Here is an 18,022-nt window from a genome sequence, read left to right as displayed (position 1 = left end):
CCACACGCTAAGCTGTCATCCTTGGTCACCCTTGCAATGCCCAGCAGTCTCATGACTCCTTCAAGTGTACAAAGACACTAACCCTCCAGGGAACCCTCCTGGTCAACTCCACGCATCCAGGCTCAGTGCCTTCCTTCACTGAGAGCTCAAGGTCCTACTTGACACCTGTTCGTTATGTCCCTGTGGGAACAGAGCTCACTTACTCAAATGTCCTCAGCACCCACATCATATACAGTGACAAGAGACCTTGGTGCATGTGGTTGGTTTAAAATGAGTTGAGAGTTGAGTCTGGATTTTAAAAAAAAAAAAAAAAAGGAAGAGAGTCCAGGAAGGAGAAGGATATGCAGGAGGAACAGACTGCTGACTTCCATGTGGGAATACTGGCTTCTTCCCAATAGTTGGAGCACAGACTCTCCCTCCCTAGGTCTAGGCACACATATGGAAGACTCCAGAAGCACACAAAGGCCCTCTGGGGATTTCCCTAGGGCCATTTGCAAGCACCTAAATGTGTTAATTCAAAGCAAATGTCAGATAAGCAAACGAGTCATCTGCATAAATATTTCTAGGTGATGTGCACGCTATTCTTCTATGCTGTGGCTTATCACATGCTCTCTCTATATATGCTATAATCTAACACATTAAGGTGCAATTCTGTCTAGCCGAGAGGAGCCCTTTGGTTCCTCTCATTTCTGCCGTATCACCCTAGAGGTCTCTCTGTGACTCAGGTCCCCATCAGGACCTGAATCAGCTTGGCCCCATCAGCTTGCTCACTGTGTTCTGAGACACATCCGGAGCATTTCCAGGACAAATCAAGAACTGACCAACCCTGCCAGGGTATGATTCCAAGTCCTTATGACACAGCCTTGGTCGTGTCTCAGTCCGCCTCTCTCCCACTCTGCTCCTCAGAGGACCACAGTCCACCCACCAGCCTGAGTAAGAATCTGGGAGGCTGTCTGGCTCCTGAGGAAAAACAAGGCTGAGGAACAGGAAAGAGAAAAGGGGGTGTGTGTCACCCACCTCCATCAGAAGAATGTCCTTCGAGCTTTGAGCCTGAACCTTCGGGTGCTGGACCTTCACTGCCACTGTCCGACCATCGCGCAGCACTGCTTTATGGACCTGGGCCAGGGAGGCTGCCCCTAGAGGGGTGTCATCGAAGCTCAGGAACAAGTCATGGATCTGTCAGGAGTAGACAGAGAACAGAGTAACTGAGAGGAAGGTGGCCTGAGTCAGTGAAAGGGTGAGCCAGAGAGATGAGCCAGAGCTGCTCAGTGTCCCACAGCAGATTTCCTGCCTTATCAGTTAGTTGTATGGACCCTGCTTGGCCCTTTTGCTAAGGTCAGGGTCACAGGACAGGACAGGACAGAAGACCATGCAGTCTGCTACTGAGTCAGCTGAACCTTCACACACAGATCATAAAAAGTTAACAGAGCTAGGGCCAGAGCAGCAAGAAGGGCCAGATGGAAGATATTCCAATCATCCCAACCTAGTGACCTCAGGGACCTGTAAGCTGGAGGCCTCAGATCACAGCCATCAATTGCCTTTGCCTGAGCAGCAACCTCCACATGAGCCACGGCTAGCCGGGCCCCACCCCAGCAGGATCCCAGGGCTGCCAGACACCTAAAGTGAGTCTCTGGGAGTGCCCTCGCCTCTTCTGTGCACACTTGTTTCTTTCTGCATGCCGCAGGAAGTGTACTTACTCTTGTATCTTCTGCTGTTATCTCTCTCCCTTCTCTTTCAGAACTGCCATACTGGTTCTTTCTGAGCAGTGGTTCACCACTACAGGGTCCAATACAAATACCCTACTAGATGGAAGGAGACCCTCGACAAACTTCTCCCAAGCTTGGCAAAGGCTGTGGTTCAAAGCCTCTCCATTTCTTTAAGCCCCTGCACAGCCTCAGAGTTGCAGAAAGCCTGGCCATTTTTGCAGACAAACACACACCCATGTTTACGGTAATGAATCACTGGCCGCTGCTTCTCTGCTCCCCACAGGCCCCTATACAAGGCCAGTTCAGTCTTCTTCCTCATCCCTTTCCTGCTTTGGTCCCCACTTCAGACCTCATTGTCCCGCCCCTTTCTCTCCTCAAACTTGAGCTCCTCAAGGCCCCACATCTACCATCCCAATCCTGTTTGCCAGGCTACACCTGTCAACAGCAGGTCACAATGACTCCCACCTCCTGCCACCATTCCTGTACCTTCCACTAAGTTTCATTCCATTTTCCAACATTCTGCAGAGGCCAGGACCCAGGCAGGCATCAGGGAAGGGCCTCGTGTGTTGGTCATGAGAGACAGCTCTCCAATGGACCGTTTCTCCCCTTGGTGGTGTCCAAATCTCCTTGTTCCCCCAACAGCACACTTGGCTTTCCCTCCTCTGTGAGTTCTGGCTTCCTGAGGACAAGACTGTCTTGTGTTATCCATTCACTCACTCTGGGCCTCTCAGCACAAGAACTTTCATCACATGCTTGCACTTGTGATGGGAAAACACCGCTGTCACCGTCGTCATAAGCACATGCACTGAGTGAGCTGGGGGCTGGGGGGGGAGGGGTGCTACTCTGGTCACTGCTGTGCCCCCTGCAATTTGGACAGAGATAGACTAGTCAGAGTCAAACAAGTATCTGTTGAGTGGCCAAGTCCAGCACTCCCTCCACTGGAGAACAGACTCAACCTAGTCTTTCCCTTGAACCCACTCGGCCTTCCTGCTCCCACACTGCTACTGCCACACACACTCCCACAGATCGCTGTCCAGAATGGAGCTTTAACTGGGCAGAGCCCACCTGTTATTCCAAGTGAGACCTCAGCCTGGCCTATCAGAGCCCTCGGCGGCTCCAGCTACCGTGATTTGCTCAGAAATAGGCATGTGACCCAACTAGTCCAATCAGACTAATTTTTCTGTGTCTGTGTAAACTGTGGGGGAAGTTGTACTTTCTATTAGACCTGAGAAGAAAAACCACAACTCCGGGCACGCCAAGGTCACAGGATAGAAACAAAGGAGGCAGAGCCAAGAAATGGAAAATAATCCTGGTTACGTGTAGCCCCTTCCCCTAGCCATCCCTGAATAGCTAGCCCATAATTCCTTTTCTGTTTGTTTGCTTGCTTGCATAAGTCAATTTGAGCTAAGTTTTGTAATGGAGAACAACTGCAGGGGCCCTGACGAACACCACGTGTTCTCAGGTACGTATGAGAAGACTGAGGGAGACACAGGCCCAGGGCTCCTAAGAGACTCAGTGACTATGGGTTTCAGCCCCTCTCTGTCCCCTTATCAGGACAAGAAGCCTTAAACAGTGTAAGGCAGAGCTTCTGCTACTGTACAGTGAGATCCACACACATCCCTGGTGAGACCAGTAGTGCCTGAGGGACCAACCAAGGAGACCATTTCTCAAGGAGGAGCTGTGGACCTTGCCCAGTCTCCCTACAACTTCCTTCCCCAACCCTAAGCCTTTGTCTGGGAGCGTCGCCTCCTTATCTGAGAAGGACAACCAGTTCCAAACCTGTGTCATTGCAGGGGACACTGCAGAGTCATTGCAACCAAAGAGTGACATGGCATCTCTAAGGCTGTGTGACAAGCCCAGCTGCCAAGAGCACCCCACAGGGAAGTGGAGGAAGGAAAGGGCTGAGGCAAGCAGATCCTAATCTCCAGGAAGAGAAGAAGCCAGGCCTGCTACTCCACACAGGGACAGGAAGGGCACCCCCAACAAACTCCTGCCCCCATTGGGGGGATGGAGGAAGCCCCAAAGATACCACCTACCTCCATCTGCTAACTGAGTACCTGAAGCAGCCCTAGAAGAAAGCAGTTAACCAAATTCTCCATTTCACCAGCAGAAGCAATGGCATCATGGGAAGGGTACAAGGCAAACCCCTGTCCCACCCCAGGCCCCAGCATCCCTACAGCCATCTTTCTTTCTCTAACTAGAAGTAACTCCTACAGCCTGCCATGCTCACACAAACACATACACACATACACGTACACAATAATTGATCACTAGTGGATGCTCCTAGCTGGCTTATAAAAAAAGGTAATTAAAGATCGGTGCTGCAGCCTGTAATTAAATATGAATAAAGTATCTCTAAATGGAACCTTAATTCAAAGTGTTCAGTGAAAGTACTTTATGCTGATAGATAGTAAGGAAAAATAGACCCTGTCCCAAAAGCAGAATTATACGCCCCGCGCAGCTGAAACAAATGCCGCCCCTCCCTTCCAATCGCCAAGAACCTGCCTCGTTCCCAGGCCCTCTCGGTGGAAAAGCATTAGCAGAAAACAAACTGCAGCATTTTAAGCAATTAGATTCAAGCAGGGCCCTCAGCTGCCTCTAGTCCCTCGTGGAAATTGGGCTCTTCCTCTGTGGCTTGCTTTCCTACTCTCTCTCTCCTCTCTCCTCTCTCCCTCTCTATCCCCCTCTCCCTCCCCACGCCCCCCCCCCCCCACTCACCCCTCTCTTTCCTCTTGGGTCTGGCAGCAAAATCAATTAAGTAAAACAGCTGGATGACTAGCTGGATGCTTTTTAATTACCATCAGTCTGAGATTCAAATGTACTGGGATGGTCATCTAGAAAAAAAATTATCAGGGAAAAAGTTGTTCCGGCTCTGTGCAGAAAGAGACAAGACTGTGCGTGAGTGTGAAGGGGATGGTCTTTATGAGGAAAGACATCGCTGGGCAGGAACAGCATCCTCCCTGGGGCCCTGGCCACTTAGGCCTCAGTTGTCATACTTGGGGAGAAGGCATCCCAGGACCTGAAGACAAAGGAAGTTACACTGTGCCTATACAAGCATACAGAGAGATTTCCAGTAAATCAGGCCTGTGGGTCCCCAGAAAGCAAGGCCACTGGGCATCTTTTCCAAAATACGACACGGACTGGCTAAGCACTGGCCAAAAGCCTCATTTGGCCCAAATTAAGATGGCAAGAGTCAGCATGCCTTGATGCTAGGAAGTTCTCGGGGGGGCGGGGGTCGTCTAGTGTATTTTGATGCTAACTACTGCTTGCTGTCTCTGACCAACCTTTTGCTTAATAAAAAGCTGTCCCACCTAGACAGGGCAGGAGATAGGTGGGGCTTAAAGAGAGAAGAATTCTGGGAAGAAGAAAGGACAGCCAGAACGAGGAAAAAAAAGAGACCTGAAGTGAAGAGAGGAAGGGCGCCATGGGTTAGCTGGAGGAGAAGCACATGGCTGGCGTGGATGGAGAATCCAGCCCAGATGAAGAACATGAGCAAGTATATGGGATTATGGGTGGGAGGTAGCTTGATAGAAGTTATTAGAAACAGATGGCATGGGATTGAGACAGGGATCCCATGCCTGCCCCACTAAAGGAGGCAATTTAGAGGATTGATATCAGCCCTGCCCCAGGTTAACTAAGGCTACCTTAAAATGTAACAAGTGTCTGTGTCTTAATTAATCACAATAAAGTTCTGCCTTGATCCAGTATCCTAGCCAGCCACACCAATGTCTGAAGGCCTGCCAGCCCAAGGCCCCAAGTGGCCACTGGCTCAAGGTCACACAGGTTAAGGCACGGTGAGGATGGACTTTCTAATAAGGCCCAACATCAAATATCCCACCCCATGGACATCATACTTTCACATCAGACCAGTTTTAGCTTCGGCATAACGCATCTCCCAGGCCCTGGATACACTGTCTCAAACAGACCTAAATACCAAGGCCAAGTATGAGCACCTGACGCAGACCAATGCATTCCGCAGGGTTGTTGGTGAGAGGAGGCACGCAGGTTACCATGGCATCAGCAACCAAGAACATCTGGCTCTCTCTGGTGGAACTGGCCCACCTCATGCCTGGCTGGGCTCCAGCTGCCATCCATTCAAGCCTGATGGGCAAAGTCTCAGCCTATGCTAATGGAGCAGCTAGAATGGACTTCAGGCAGACAAGACAGCTCCAGCTAGCCAGGACTCTGCAAAATGCCTTGAACAAAACAATGCCAATCAATGCACTCCTGGCATCTTTCATCACCTCCACCTTGAGCCCATCCCCCACCTCTGCTCCAGGTAAGCCATTCCACTGCCCCCCCCCCAGCAGATTCGGTGTGTGCAGTTCCTGCCCCTCCTCTAGAACACATCCTTGTTTGTAGCTCCCCCACCCCACCTTCAAGGCCATGCCTTTGTCTTCTAAGGTCACATTTGACAGTGATAGCGAGGCACTCTCACTTGCCCCCTCCCAAAAACACACACACACACACACACACACACACACACACACACACACACACACACACACACACCAGGGATTTTTTAAAATATGTTCCAAGTTTTTAAATGTTCCTCCCCTTGAGGAGCCTGATCCCTTTCCCTTACATGTGAACTGGAATTCATGACCCACTCCTAAGTTACAGAAGCTCTACAACCAATCTCCCTCCCTCCTTCCCTCTGTTCCCTTCCCCCTCTTGGAGTTGTCCAGGTGGGAACAGCTGTCCTCCCCACAGGGTATTCCTAGGGTAAAGAACCAGGCTTTCTGTACACAGGAGTCCCCTAGACACAGAGGTCCAGCCCCAGACAGATCCTCAGGTGACCACAGCCTGATTATTAGTGTTAAAGGCCAGTTTGAGTGGATGAAGTCCTTCAGAGGGACCCAGCAAAGTGTTTCTCTGGCTGTGCCTGTGAGGGCATTTCCAGAGGAGGTGAGACCTGACCTGGGGTTCTGGAAAATGAGAAGCTCAGCCCTCCACCTAGGTGCCATCCATTTGGCTGAGGGTTCAGATAGAAAAAGATTTTCCTTTTCCATTCTGAAGTTGGGACCATGTCCTCCTCAGGCCTTGTGCTCTAGAATCATGGGGCCCACAGGATTTCCTCCAGAAGCCTCCCACAGGTCCCACCCCTGGGTTACTGGGCGTTGGGCCACAGATGGAAAACAGCCCAATGGCTGTCCAGCTCTGAGGCTTTCTGACTACAGAATCCTGGCCTGGTCTCCATCTTACAGGCAGTCTGTCTCTGAGTTCTTATCCTCCATGATCACATGAGCAGTTCCCCTAATGAATCTTCCCCAAGCATGTTTACCTCTATTGGAATCTACCCAATTGTTCTGTCTCTGTGGAGAACCCTAATAACTTTGATCCAGAACCATCGAGTAAGCCACACCTGAACTCCTGACCCATAGAAACTTTAAGAAAAGTGCTTATTGTTTTAAGCTACTGGGTTTTGGGGGGTAATTTTTTATGCAGCGACAGCCAAGTGATACATCGAGCCATAGCCATGCCAGACATCACTAATCCATCCAGCATTTGTAGCCACTATAGCCCCGTGATGACTTACAATCTCTCACACCTCAGTGCTCCAGGCAGCCAATGGAGCAGAGTCAAGACACTATTCCTTCACCTAATGCAGACCTATAGCATGACAGAAATCACGTTAGTGTTAGGTCATTGAGCCAACAAAACAACATCTTTCTGACCCTAAAGAGATCTTGGAAGGAAGACAATCACCTCTTTGAAGAACACATTTGTGTTTTACTGCTTGCTACAGCAGACAACACTCACCACGACACCTAATCCTGGAGGCCACACCTGGTGAGCTAAGGCATGGAGACCTCCAGTATGGCCACACAGACCCTGGGTGACCAAGAAGAGGACATGGCATCAAAGCATCTCCCTCTGCACCCCACCTTCAGCTTCCCGCTCACAGACACCACCCAGACCTAAGGCAAATCCTAACAGCAAGAACAGCTTGAGCCCACATGGACCTCCATGGTCTGCAGCATGTTCTCTCTGGAGCTCTGAGGTATGACCTTGTCAGCTCCCAGAGCCCTTAGCTATTGCTATTACTGAACCGGGAGGAAGTGAGGGGCCAGCAGCAGATTGAGGGGAGAGGAGACCAGCCCAGGGTGCCCCCTGCAGTTGCTGATGGCGCCAGACTTAGGCAATCATCTATCTGGCTCTCCCAAGGGCGTCTCCACTCAGACCAAGCATCTTCCTTTTCTGATCTTCTTTGCTCTTCTTTCTGTTTTTGGTTGGTTGGTTGGTTGGTTAGATTTTTGCTGGTGTGGTTTGGTTTCATTTGAAGACAAGATCTCAGGTAGCCCGGGTTGGCCCCAAACTCATTACCTAGCTGAGGATGACCTTGAACTTCTCATTTTCCTTTCCTCCCCATCTCAAATACTGAGATTACAGGTGTACCACTGATGCAGAGGACCAAACCAGGGTTCCTGCATACTAGGTAAGCATTCTGTCAAGTAGGCCACATCTCCAAGCTTCTTTCCTCCTGTAGAACCGTGGCAAATATCAAGGACCCAGGGGCAAAACCCCTCTATGATGGCTGTGAGCATGCCTCTGGGACATGTTCAACAGCTGCTCAGGGCAATCAGAGCTCAGGAGCAGCGCACTGTGGAGATTCTAATACAAATGGTGATGAATATCCAGGTTCAAATCTTGATTCCATGACGTACCAGCTCACACAGGTCCCATTCCCTCCTGCCTACCTTCTTCATCTATACAATGTTACTGTAAAAACGATTCTGTAGGGCTGACGCATGATGTCATATACATAGGGTATAGATGGTACCCTAGACCACCAACAACTGCAGAAGGAAGAGAAAGGAAGCCCCTGCACGATGGCTCCAGCCATAAGGACACAGTGTAGGGCATGGGACAGTCAGAGAGGCTGGTCTCTGTCCTGCTCTGTCATGATATAAGCCACTGTCTTCTTTTACCCAGAGGCTGCACCTATCTCCTCTGCTCTATCCTCCACCCTAAACACAGTTGGGTTGTGTCACTTCTCTCTGAGTAAATCACCTCACCTATGGTCCAAATCTCTAGCAAAGCCACCAGGGCTGGGCCTCTCTGCTTCTCTTTCTCAACCTCCTGCCTCTGTCCCAACCAGAAGGCTTTCTTAGACCCCAGAATCCTCCTCCCTAGCCCCTACATGTCTTTGGGTGTAGTATCCCCTCTACTCGGAAGGCTTACCTTCCCTCTGCCCTACATCCTTCACCACCACCTCCTCAGAGAAACTTCCTGAATACATCCTCAGAGCTCATGCACCCTTCCTTGAGAACAGTGGCCGTGGCCGGACATTCACCTCCTCCTCTATTCCCTCAGTCTTCTTTGTCCCCTTTGAACTAGAAGTTTCTGGGTTTGCCCAGCACTGTACCCCAAGAGCCTGACACAGAACTGTGCTCAGCCAGTTAAGTACTTTCTGCTGAATGTTCAAAGCTGAGATTCGGTTCCATACTCATCGTGAAAAGACACTTGGGACCTTCCCCCTGACCGAGGTGGCTGAACATCCTCCCGGAACTGAGCACAGTTCCTTCAGGGAAGCCAAGGAAGCCTCCTTGGCACCAAGTATCTTAAGAACTGTGCCTGACGGATCGCTGTGAGTTCGAGGCCAGCCTGGTCTACAAAGTGAGTCCAGGACAGCTAAGGCTAACACAGAGAGACCTTGTCTCGAAAAACAAAAAAAAAAAAAAAAAAAGAACTGTGCCTGAAGAAACTCTAAGGGATTTTTATGTTAATAATGATTACTAAAAAGCAGATAAACACCCAGTGTAGCTGGCCAGCCTGGGAAGCCATCCCATTAGAGCTGTCATTCATTAGTGGTGGGGGAAGGGCGGTCCAATCAGATCTCCTCAGCTTAAGCAAACCTTCTGTAAATTGTAGGCTCAGACACTGACATTTGACAAATTATTCTTCATAATCCACCACTGCCTGTGATAAATCTAATCCTTCAACTTCCCCCATCTTAATAACTCTACAGCCTTGGAGGGTGGCGCGTATATGCTCCTGCCTATGTCCGAGGTCTCTGAGATGAGAGACCATAGATCCTAGATAAAGAAGATTATGAAATCGTGACCCACCCACCCCCCAGCCAGGGCACAGCCTGAGCAGGTGTCCCCTGGGTGATCAGAGAATAGGCAATGAGCCACTCCTGAAGCCGCAGTGCACCTAGGCAAGCTAAGTGTTCTCATTCCATTGCAGAGCCAAGATGTAGTCCCAATGCCTAGGACCAGAAGTCTGGAACTTTCTGCCTTCCAGTGCCAGCTGGCACGCATAAGGCCTTTCCACCTCCTTGATTCTGAGCCTAGGTATGCTGAAGGGAGAATCGGGATAACTCAGCTTCTCAGGAACGGGATGTTCAAATCAACCACAGGCAACACGTTATATCTGCATTAACGTCAAGTGTCCTCAAAGCACTCTTTCCTAATTCCTCAACTCCCTCTGGAGGTTAGCTACACGAGCTATTACCCACACTCACCAAAGGTCATCCTTCTTTACACACACACAAGCATTTCCTAAGTGACTAACGTGTGCAGGGCACAGTGGCTGTCACTGAGGACTTAAGGGGGAGTAAGTACAAAATGAATCCAGCCACCATCTTCTGACGTCACCAGCAGGAATGTAAAGGGAAGGGGGGACAGATAAGAATGTATCAAGTCGTCACAAATGAAGAGGGCAATGATCGGTCCTTGTGAGCACTATGAAGGGACAGGAACAAGGAGCAATGGCATACAGGGACAAGAGAGAGCCAAGGATCTGATGACAAGTTACTCCCAATACAGAATCCAGACCAACTTGGGCTTCCTGGCCCCTTCCACCACAGAGAAGGGGTCCCTGATCTCAGGAGAGCAAGGCTGGTGTTCTGTGGAGCTCATAAATTCTGAAACTTAACAGGCTCAGCCTCACAAACCCCACAGCCCTTCTCCAACCACCTTCAGATGTCCCTAAGCTCAAAATGAGAGAGGGGGTACACTAGAAAACATGGTGTCCCTCACTTATAGGCACAGCTGCTGTTCGGACGGGCTTCCTGAGCTCTGGCAGCATGCCTAAGCTATGTCCGCATGCCCCAGAGCCCAGAACAAGGAATCCAGAACATGCAGGAAGACATTTTCTACACTCGCTTTCCAGGTGAAGAAGATGCAGTACCCAGAAATTTGAACAGGAAGAGAAACTCAACTACAGCAGATCTACTGAGGCCACAAGGCAGGAGAGCATGCTCCAGTTACAGGAGGATGCTCCGGTTACAGAGCCGGGAAGACAGCCCCGTGGGTACAGTGTTTCCTGAACAAGCAAAAGGACCTGACTTTGGATCCCCAGTACCTACAGAAAAAGCTAACCAAATCAGCCAGCTGTTCAGTGAGAGATCCTGTCTCAAAAAAAAAAAAAAAAAAAAAAAGGCACCACCTTTGATCCCAGCACTCAGGAGGCAGAAGCAGGTGGATCTATGAGTTTGGGGCTAGCTAGTCTACAAAGAAAATTCTAGGCCAGCCAGAGCCACACAGAGAAACTATATCTTTACAAATAAATAAATAAATAGAGAGAGAGAGATAGATGAAGACACATGCACACATACATATACCACACGCAGAGAAAAACACACATGCGCGCACACACACATACACAACAGCTGTATGGCAACCTCCCTGCCAACCTGCTAATGGAATATCCATTCACATATATGCACAGCCCCCCTCATACTAGGCAGAGTTGAGCCACCGTGACAAAAAGAATATGACCTGTGAAAGTCAAAACATGCACTTTCAGGCCCTAGGGTAGGGCAGAAAAACTAGACTATGTTTCCATCCCCAAAGCTGCAAATGTGATCTTACATGGCAGAAGTGACTGCACAGGGAAAACAAACTTAGAGATCCCAAAGTGAGGAGAGCGGCCAGGACCCAGTGTCGCAGGAGCTCAATAGATAAAGGCCCTTCCTACTAAGCATGATGACTTAATTTAAATCCCCAGGTGCCAACTCGGTAAGTTGTCCCCTGACCTCCATGCATGTACACGTACACACACACATGCACGCACACACGTACACGCACGCACACACGCACACGAGGAAGTGAGACTATAACCCATTGGTAGAGGGTTTGCCCAATATGCATGAGGCCCTAGATCCATTCCCCAGTACTGAAGAAAAAAAGGAAATAGAAGAAAAGGGGGGAAGGGAGAGAGGATGGGGTGCACAAGGGTCAGATTTAAAGAGCAGAATGGAGGTGAGAGGCTGAGAAAGGAATTTGAAGACGCTACTATTTTACTAGTGGAAGGGGCCATAAAGCAAGATAGCAACCAGCTTCTACAAGCCACAAAAGGACAAGAAAGTCCCTCCTAGGGTCTCCAGAAGGAATGTGCCTTGGCCGACTGTGGGACCCTGCTGTAAGGTCAAAGTCTGGTATTTCCGATAGCCTCTGAGCTCACTACACAACAATGGACTCCCTTTCCCAGTGGGGTTCCCTCTCTGCTTGATCAGGGGAACCCCAGACCCCCTAAGGAGTGTCACATAGCCCTCAGAGAAGATTACAAGCCTGACTCTTTCTTGATAAGAAGCCAGTTCAGCAAGCACCTAGGGATTCCTAGAGATACTCGCCCTATGCTAATAAGATGTCTTGGGGTCTTGGCTTTCAACCAGTGACCTTTAGCTGTATCTGGAGAGTCTCCCCCGCCCCTAGGATAACTAAGTACTGCTTTTCCTTCTTATGATAGAACTGTTTTGTTATATGTAGATTAAGTATCCCTGGCACCCCTAGCCCCAGCAAATCAAACACATTCACCCTTGAAACCCCTCCCACTGCCCAAGGGATATAATGTCCCTGATTAACAAGAATAAAGGCTTGCTCTCTCACTCCACTCCTCCACCACAACCATCTGAGATGCCTTTATTCTGGGGAAGAATCACTGCTGGACACCCTGGGCTTGACTGCCAGTCAGGCAGCAATGGCAGAGATGCCTTGGCAGCTGCTGAAGCTCACTCTATCGCTGTGAGATTAGTGCTGCCTGCCTTCTGGCCAGTTTTGGGTGTCCACCAGCATCCTCTGCCACTTAACAAACGGCTATAACCCTTTTTTCATCATCATAGGGTTTTGGAACTTCCCAAGTTTCCACTGACATCTAATATTTTTATTATTATTATTATGTATACAGTGCTCTGCCTGCAGGTACACCTGCAGACCAGAAGAGGGCATCAGATCTCATTATAGATGGTAGTGAGCCACCATGTGGTTGCTGGGAATTGAACTCAAGACCTCTGGAGGAGCAGTCAAGTGCTCTTAACCTCTGAGCCATCTCTCCAGCCCGCAATCTCATTTTTAAAGAGCTAACTGTAACAGCCAGTGGAAAACTCATTTCCACCCCCTACCACCCCTCCCCCATGAGACAGGGAGCCTCACCTAGGGCACGGACCTTGCCCTGAGCCCTCTAAGCCACTCCTGAGAAACAGGACCTCTGAACTCAAGGTCCCTCTGTTTCCGTCCAGAAGCAAAAAGCACTTGGACCTGCCTGCTGGACACTGAACCCAGGCAACCACCAGACACCAGATGTGGAACAATAGCCAATATCTTAATTTTAGGATTTCTACCGTGCAAAACAGAAAAATAGTAAGCAAGTGTTGACTGAAACCACTAAATGTGCAGACTTGTCACCGCAGCAGTAGGAATCTTATGCAGGCCATTTCTACCTGTCTGCTGACCCCTGGCACACAATATAAGTGCCAAAGTATAAGGCAGTTCTTAGCCTTTTGTCACATTTCCAGGACAAAGATGTACCAGAAAGCTGGGGACACCTTCAGGGCAACACGGACCAAACAGGAATCCCATGATATGGCCAAGAGTGAGTGCCAGAGCTTTCATGACTCCCACACCAGGTAATGACATGAGGAGCAGCCCATTTCCCCTCCCACGGTGTAAGGTCTTCTGTTCCCAGCTGTTTCCTCAGGTTGTTCTTTCCCAACCCCTGGGCCGAGGCCAAGCCCACAGGCCTTCAGCGGCATTTCTCCCCTTTGCAGGAGAGCCACTAAGTGCAGCTTCTCAGGTAATCAGCAGTCACCAAACTTAGGCCCTAAGGGAGAGCTACACAGCCCCGAAAAACCTTCTGTCACATGACTACAGCACTGACAGGATCTCCAGCTGTTGCAATGGGCCTCTCCTTCCACACACCTGGCTACAGGGAAACACCCTAAAGCTTTCATGGCCCCAGCATGCTAATGTGTTATTTCAATTTTAAATTTCTAGAATCCCAACACTGTGGTCAGTTCAGCCTTAGTGCGTATGTGTGCAAACAGCCCTGCATCATCCAGAGGACAACCCTGACATTCCTTGGGCATCGTACACCTTTTTTGAGACAGGATCTCTCATTGGTCTGTCACTTGCCAAGTAGACTTAGATTGGCTGGCCAAGGAGCTCCAGTGATACACCTGTCTCTGCCTCCCTAGTGCTGGGATTACAAGTCCACCACACCTTACTATTTACCTGGGTTTTGGGTGTTAAACTCAGAGCTTCATACTTGCAGGGCAAGCACTGCACTGAGCTGCCTCCTCAGGCCCTTTGTCAGCATCGACCACTCATTCCTACATGAACCCAGGGCCACTCAGACCCTCACTAATGGTTTCTATCCTGCAGATAGGAAGCAACTGTAAATCCCAGCACTATAGAAGACTCTCCTCAAGTGGCCAGCTCTTCTTTGGTCCTTTTCAGCACTGGACTCAGTACTAAGGTTACCACTGTTCCGTCAGAACCCTGAGGGTGGATCCTGGTGCCTTCCTCTGACAACACCCACCCCCTCCCCATTTAATTCAGTCTCCAAGTACGCCCACCCACCCCCTCCTGCTCCACCGTCATGGTCCAATCAACATCACCTGTTGCCTGGATGACCATGAAAGACATTTAACTGGTCTTCCAGATAGTTCTGTAGACCAGCTACCACACATGAGACCATGCTGTGCTCTTCCTGGGGCCAGTGAATAGCTTCCAGTCTCAGATCTCCCCAATTTCTCCATCCCCTGCCTGCAGTCACCACCTCCTTCTGTCCCTGATCAGATTCTTTCTGCCCTTAGGCCTCGGGTGTTTCAGTTGTAATGTCACATCCATCCCTTAACTACCTCTGGATCACAACTTCCAAACCACTTCCTCTAACAGGCCAACTTCACCTCCTGAATTTATTATCCAGAACACTGTGTGCTTCTTTCTCCTTGTGACACATACACAGGAGTCACTGAAGTTTTATTGCTGTGATCCCAATAACCAAAAACTGAGCTCCATCACAGAAGCTTGTTCAACTGTATAACGCAGGGCCACACAACGGAAGTTCCAGGGCCAGTTGAGGAGTCAGAGAGTTTATAAGCAGACAACAGAAGACCCACACAGAGACCACAAACCCCAGTGGCCCAGCCTTGGACACTTGAGCTACATAGACACTGTCGTCCCTACTTTCTCTCCATAGTCACATACCTCCCTGGGGTGACACCCCCAAGGTGACACCCTGTCCTAGCTTAGTTGTCAGCCAGCGCAGGCCGTGCCACCCGTGTACAGGTGCTCAACAGCCTTTCTGCTCATTCTCCTCTCTACGCTGCATCCTGCTCACTCCCTCCTCCAGAAAGTTCTAGCTCATCCCTCTCTGCACACTCCTGTGGGACCCAGGAGCGCTGGAAGCAAAAGCTCAGGGGAACTCTCGTCCATTCTACGCTGACCTTATATTGCAGCATGTCACAACCGTGTCTAGGGCTAGCCAGTCCGAGCAGCTCTTTGTTGTTGTTGGTGGTGGTGGTGTTGGTGGTGGTGGTGGTGGTGGTGGTGGTGGTGGTGGTGGTGGTGGTTTTTTGAGACAGGGTTTCTCTGTCTATTCTTGGCTGTCCTGGGCTTGCTTTGCAGACCAGGCTAGCCTTGAACTCACAGAGATCCACCTGCCTCTGCCTCCCCCAGTGCTAGAATTACAGGCAAGCACAACCTCGCCTGGCTCCTAGCAGCTCTTAAAGTCCCTACTCTGACTCTCACCCATGCACTATGGAAGAATGTGCAGCCACTGGAGGGATACAGGACTGAAAGGAGACCCACACTGCCATCCAGCTGTTGACTTCAGGAAGTTGCTTTACCATTTTGGTCTTCATTCCTAAATTACAAGAGGAGAGTGTTAGAGGATTCACTGACCTTTCCAATTCCATGATGGTGTGATCCTTTCCTTCCAACTTATAATTTCCAAACTATGTCCAAGGCCCATAGCAGCCAATCTAAACACAGCAACATACAGGTGCCCACAGTCAACAAGCATGAACAGGCAGGCCTGGAACTCTACCTAGATTCAGTCTACACCTGGTTAAAGGGGTGTACACAGGCACATAAGCTGACACATGAGTACATTCACGTATGCAAACATACATGCATACTCAAGTCTCATTCTCCATATGGAGTCAGGCTACCTCCCTGGTTAGAGATGCACACACAAATACACACACACACACACACACACACACATACATGCAAACAGATACATAATATACATGTATACATACAGATATCTTCATGTTTATAAAGACATGTATACACATACACAAAAACACACAATGTGTGCATGTGCAATATATGTACATACAAATAAACACAAATGTGTGTGCATGCACATTTACACATAGACACACCTACACATATATGCACATGGTGCATACATTCTAGCATGCACACAAACATACATGTTCAAACACACACCTACACATGTATACACACACACACACTCAGGCACACTCTTTCTCTTCCCAAGAGGTACAGGCTCCAAAGAGGGACTCTCCTTAAAGCATGGCCCCCCGGCATACATCACCACAGAGGCCCAAGCTAGGGAATGGACTCGTTCCTGAAGCTCCATGAATGAAGCAGCAGGCCCACCTGGCTGATTCATAATCAGCATAAAAAATTGATTAGCCCTTTCCAGATTAAACATTATTGTTTCGGTGGTGAACATAAATCAGCCAGACATGCATAGCACACCTCTGTCTGCAGCCCAAGGGCAGCATCAGGTAGAAGGCTGGTGGGAAGAAACAATGGTGGGGGCTCTTCCTGGAAGAGAGCACCCCCTCCCCTCCAACCACAGCTTGCAAGCACAGGGCACTGGCCGCTTCTCCAGAGGAGCACACAAGAGCCAGGCCATCTGTCCTTCACTCCCTGAGGCCATTACTTAGCCATCAGCTGACTGGCTCTTGAGGTAACAGCTCAAAGGCAGCCTGACACTGCAGGCAAGACTGCAGACCCAGGTGAGATCAGAGCAAGGAGAAGAGCCTCATGGGCAGATTGGGTGCTGGCTCAGTCTAGCTTCACCAACTTATCAGCACAGCCTTGAACCAGGCCCATCTCTTCCTAGGGGCAGCCTGTGTAACTAAAGTGGGCGGGACTCTGGAGTCACTGTCAACAAAGCGCACCTGTCCAGTCCCTGGCTCAGTCACTGCTGTGTGATCAAAAGTCTCTATATTGGATGTACTTTCCTCATCTAAGAACACTGGAGTAAAGGATCACACACACACACACACCACACACACACCACACACACACACCACACACACCACACACACACACCACCACACACACCACACACACACCACACACACCACACACACACCACACACACACACACACCACACACACCACACACACACACACACCACACACCACACACACCACACACACACACCCACACACACACCCACACACACACACACATACACACACACACCACACACACCACACACACACACCACACACACACACCACACACACCACACACACACACCACACACACACACACCACACACACACACCACACACACACACAACACACACAACACACACACACCACACACACACACACCCCACACACACACATACACACACCCCACACACACATACACACACACACATACACCACACACACACACCACACACACACACCACACACACACATACACACACACACAACACACACACCACACACACACACATACACACACACATACACACACACCACACACACACAACACACACACACAACACACACAACACATACACACACACACACCACGCACACACCACACGCACACACCACACACACACACCACACACACACCACACACACATACCACACACACACACACACACACCACACACACACACACACACACACACACACCTTGCCAAGCTGCTCTGGGACTAAATGAGACTACATGCTTGAAAATACCCAGTGTCCATTTCAGACAGAAGAAGCACTTAATAACTTTCTTCTTAGGAATCACAGGAAAAAACATTACCCTGCCAGGACAGAAACTGTGAAAAGCACAGGGCTCCTTATGG

The 18,022-nt window shown here is 49.7% G+C and overlaps 1 protein-coding gene across 1 annotated transcript in view; it reads right to left on the bottom strand.

The window, feature by feature from the left end:
- Adck1 (aarF domain containing kinase 1) overlaps window positions 1-18,022 on the bottom strand; it is a 100,142-nt gene that overhangs the window by 31,834 nt on the left and 50,286 nt on the right. Inside the window, exon 5 of the mRNA XM_051149729.1 lies at window positions 1,018-1,176. Within this exon, the coding sequence (XP_051005686.1) occupies window positions 1,018-1,176 (159 nt within the window). The remainder of the gene's footprint in view (window positions 1-1,017; window positions 1,177-18,022) is intronic.

This window comes from Acomys russatus, chromosome 1 (genome assembly GCF_903995435.1).
Source record: "Acomys russatus chromosome 1, mAcoRus1.1, whole genome shotgun sequence".
Lineage (NCBI taxonomy): Eukaryota > Metazoa > Chordata > Mammalia > Rodentia > Muridae > Acomys > Acomys russatus.
This window is presented reverse-complemented; position numbering and strand designations above follow the sequence as displayed.